Raw genomic sequence first — 2,258 nt, 5'->3', positions numbered from 1 at the left:
GAACTTCAGATCGTTCAGGCAAGCTGTATATTTTGTTTTATATTGACTTTTATTAACCTTTTTAATTACATTTTTAAAAAATAATGTTTTAAATTTTACAAATGATTTATATTTGAAAGTGACCTGTTTGTATTTTATCATTATATTATTGTGAGAACTCAGCATCCAAGGGCTTAAAGTCACCATAAAATCAAAACGGACCATTCTTATTTTTTATGGAATGTTGAAGTATTTATTATGATTGAATTAGCCATGCACATAATGATTACAAAAAAAAAATATATATATATTAATATCCCCTCCCAATAACATCCCTCCGTATGCTCCGGCTGGGCAATAATCCAGCAATCTGTCACTCACATGAGATCGCTCAATTAGCAAACCACAACGATCCAATTAATTCCCGATGGACAAAATCAAGTGCTGCCCTACATTTTTTTTTTCTCATTCGAGAAGTTGTCACGATAGGGAAGAAAAGATAATCGCAATTTCCGTTTCATGGCGACTTTAGGGATGCTGAGTTTAACTGAATTGTTACAGGTGCTGCTTGCTTGACTTAGTCATTTCTTCCTAAAACTAGATAAACCCGGGTAAAAACAAGAGCTGAAGGGATTTTTAATATGGAATCTGAAGAAGCAAACCACAAGAGTGATGAGTGACACAGACTCTCTAGAGTGTAGAAGATTGCGTGAAGGGAACTCACATTTTTTCCACACAAGCGCTGCTCCAAACTCTTACCTTCCTAAAGACCCATACTGACTGGCTCCTTGGCTGGCCTACAGTGTCTTATCCGGTTTCTGCTGCTGAGCAAGGCTTTGGTGGAGCTCGGGGTACACCAGGAAGCCAGTGAAAGTGATATACTTGGCGTGATTACTGTAAGCACCAAATCCATCCCTCTGGTGGCTGTAGAGCCAGACAGTATCTCCAGCCTGCAGTGACAACATCAGACTCTGGCTCTGCAGGGCCTTCTCAGTGTCGCTGTCATCGTAGATCATGGTCTGCACTTCCAAATGGTTCTTCATCAGCTTCACTGACAGGGTCTTATGGGGCAGCTTGCCAGCATTGAAGGAGAAGTAATAGGCTCCTGCTACTCTGCATCTGAATATACCAGAGCTCAAGTTGAAGTCGTTGCCGATGTTGACAAACTCTGTGTCAAAGACGATGGGCTGGTGCTCAGGGTGTCCTTGATCCACTCCCACAATACTCTGAGTGCGGCCCACTGAGAATGCTGACCGCTGGTCGTCATCTTCCTCCTCTCCATCTTTCCCATCCTCCTCTTTTATCTCTTCATCCCGTCTCTCTTCTTTCACACTCACACTAGTGTCTTTGATAATTGTATTTTCATGCTCAGTTAGTAAGTGATCGCTGGTTTTCGGTGGTTGATGGTCACTGTCATGATCTTTGTGTGTGGGCTCTTGGTAGCCGTACACATCGGGGTAGATCAGGTAACCGTTAAAGGTGGTGTAATGGCCCGTGTTGCTGTAGATAGCGTAGCGAGGGTCTCCGTGAAGACGAAGCCAGACGGTGTCTCCGAAATCAAGCTGCAGCATGGCACTCTGGCTCTGCACCTTCCGCTCTTCTCCGGCGTTCTCGTCGTAGACAATCGCCTGAACCTCATTGCGGTTCTTCATTAGCATGACCGACAGGTCTCGACGCGGGAACTTCCCCACCGTGAAGGAGAAATAGTACGCACCCGGAATCCTGCAGCGGAATAAGCCAGCCTTCGGATCGAAATCGCCACCGATGTTGACATACACCTTGTCGAAGGTGATGACCATCTTGGGCCCTCCCTCCATGCTGCTGGTACGTGCCACAGAGAACGCAGACCGCAGCTCCACGGCGTCAGACATGCGGGTGAATGCCCATGCGGTGGTCACATGACACAGCACACACAGCAGCAGGGGCCTGGTACCAGGCAGCATTTTAACTGCAGAGGGAATAAAGAACAATAAAACAGCTCTGTTAATTATTGTCAACGAAGCCGTTAACATAAACAAAAACTGTTTAACACTCTCATTTAAATCAGTTAAGCTTGTAAATGATAGCTGCTGCTCGTTACCAAAACATCAGGTCCAAAAAAAAGAGCAATCATTATGCATACAAGTGCCAGCGGGAGGTGGGATCAAAACAGAACAGATCAGTGCCTTTAATAGATACAGCAGGATGAGAGCTGTATTATCAGACCCCCTCTCTTTTCCCCTGAGATAAGTGGTAATAGGACACACACTGGATCAGCACATCACAGCAGAACACTAGAG

General features: G+C 45.0%; 1 protein-coding gene across 1 annotated transcript; it reads right to left on the bottom strand.

The window, feature by feature from the left end:
* Nucleotides 1–228: 228 nt before the first annotated feature.
* Nucleotides 229–1,924, bottom strand: LOC107677357 (complement C1q tumor necrosis factor-related protein 4-like). Its single transcript, XM_016472239.1, has one exon. The coding sequence runs from the start codon at nt 1,920–1,922 to the stop codon at nt 777–779; it is 1,146 nt and encodes a 381-aa protein (XP_016327725.1). The 5' UTR covers nt 1,923–1,924; the 3' UTR covers nt 229–776.
* Between the last annotated feature and the right edge of the window lie 334 nt (nt 1,925–2,258).

Source organism: Sinocyclocheilus anshuiensis, unplaced genomic scaffold (assembly GCF_001515605.1).
Source record: "Sinocyclocheilus anshuiensis isolate Anshui unplaced genomic scaffold, SAMN03320099.WGS_v1.1 scaffold1677, whole genome shotgun sequence".
NCBI lineage: Eukaryota > Metazoa > Chordata > Actinopteri > Cypriniformes > Cyprinidae > Sinocyclocheilus > Sinocyclocheilus anshuiensis.
The sequence above is the reverse complement of the archived record's forward strand: the minus strand, read 5'-3'. Positions and strand labels throughout refer to the sequence as shown.

Bases quoted from the DNA above. Each gene is read 5' to 3' on its own strand.
- LOC107677357 (XM_016472239.1), bottom strand. From the start codon at position 1,922: ATGCTGCCTGGTACCAGGCCCCTGCTGCTGTGTGTGCTGTGTCATGTG.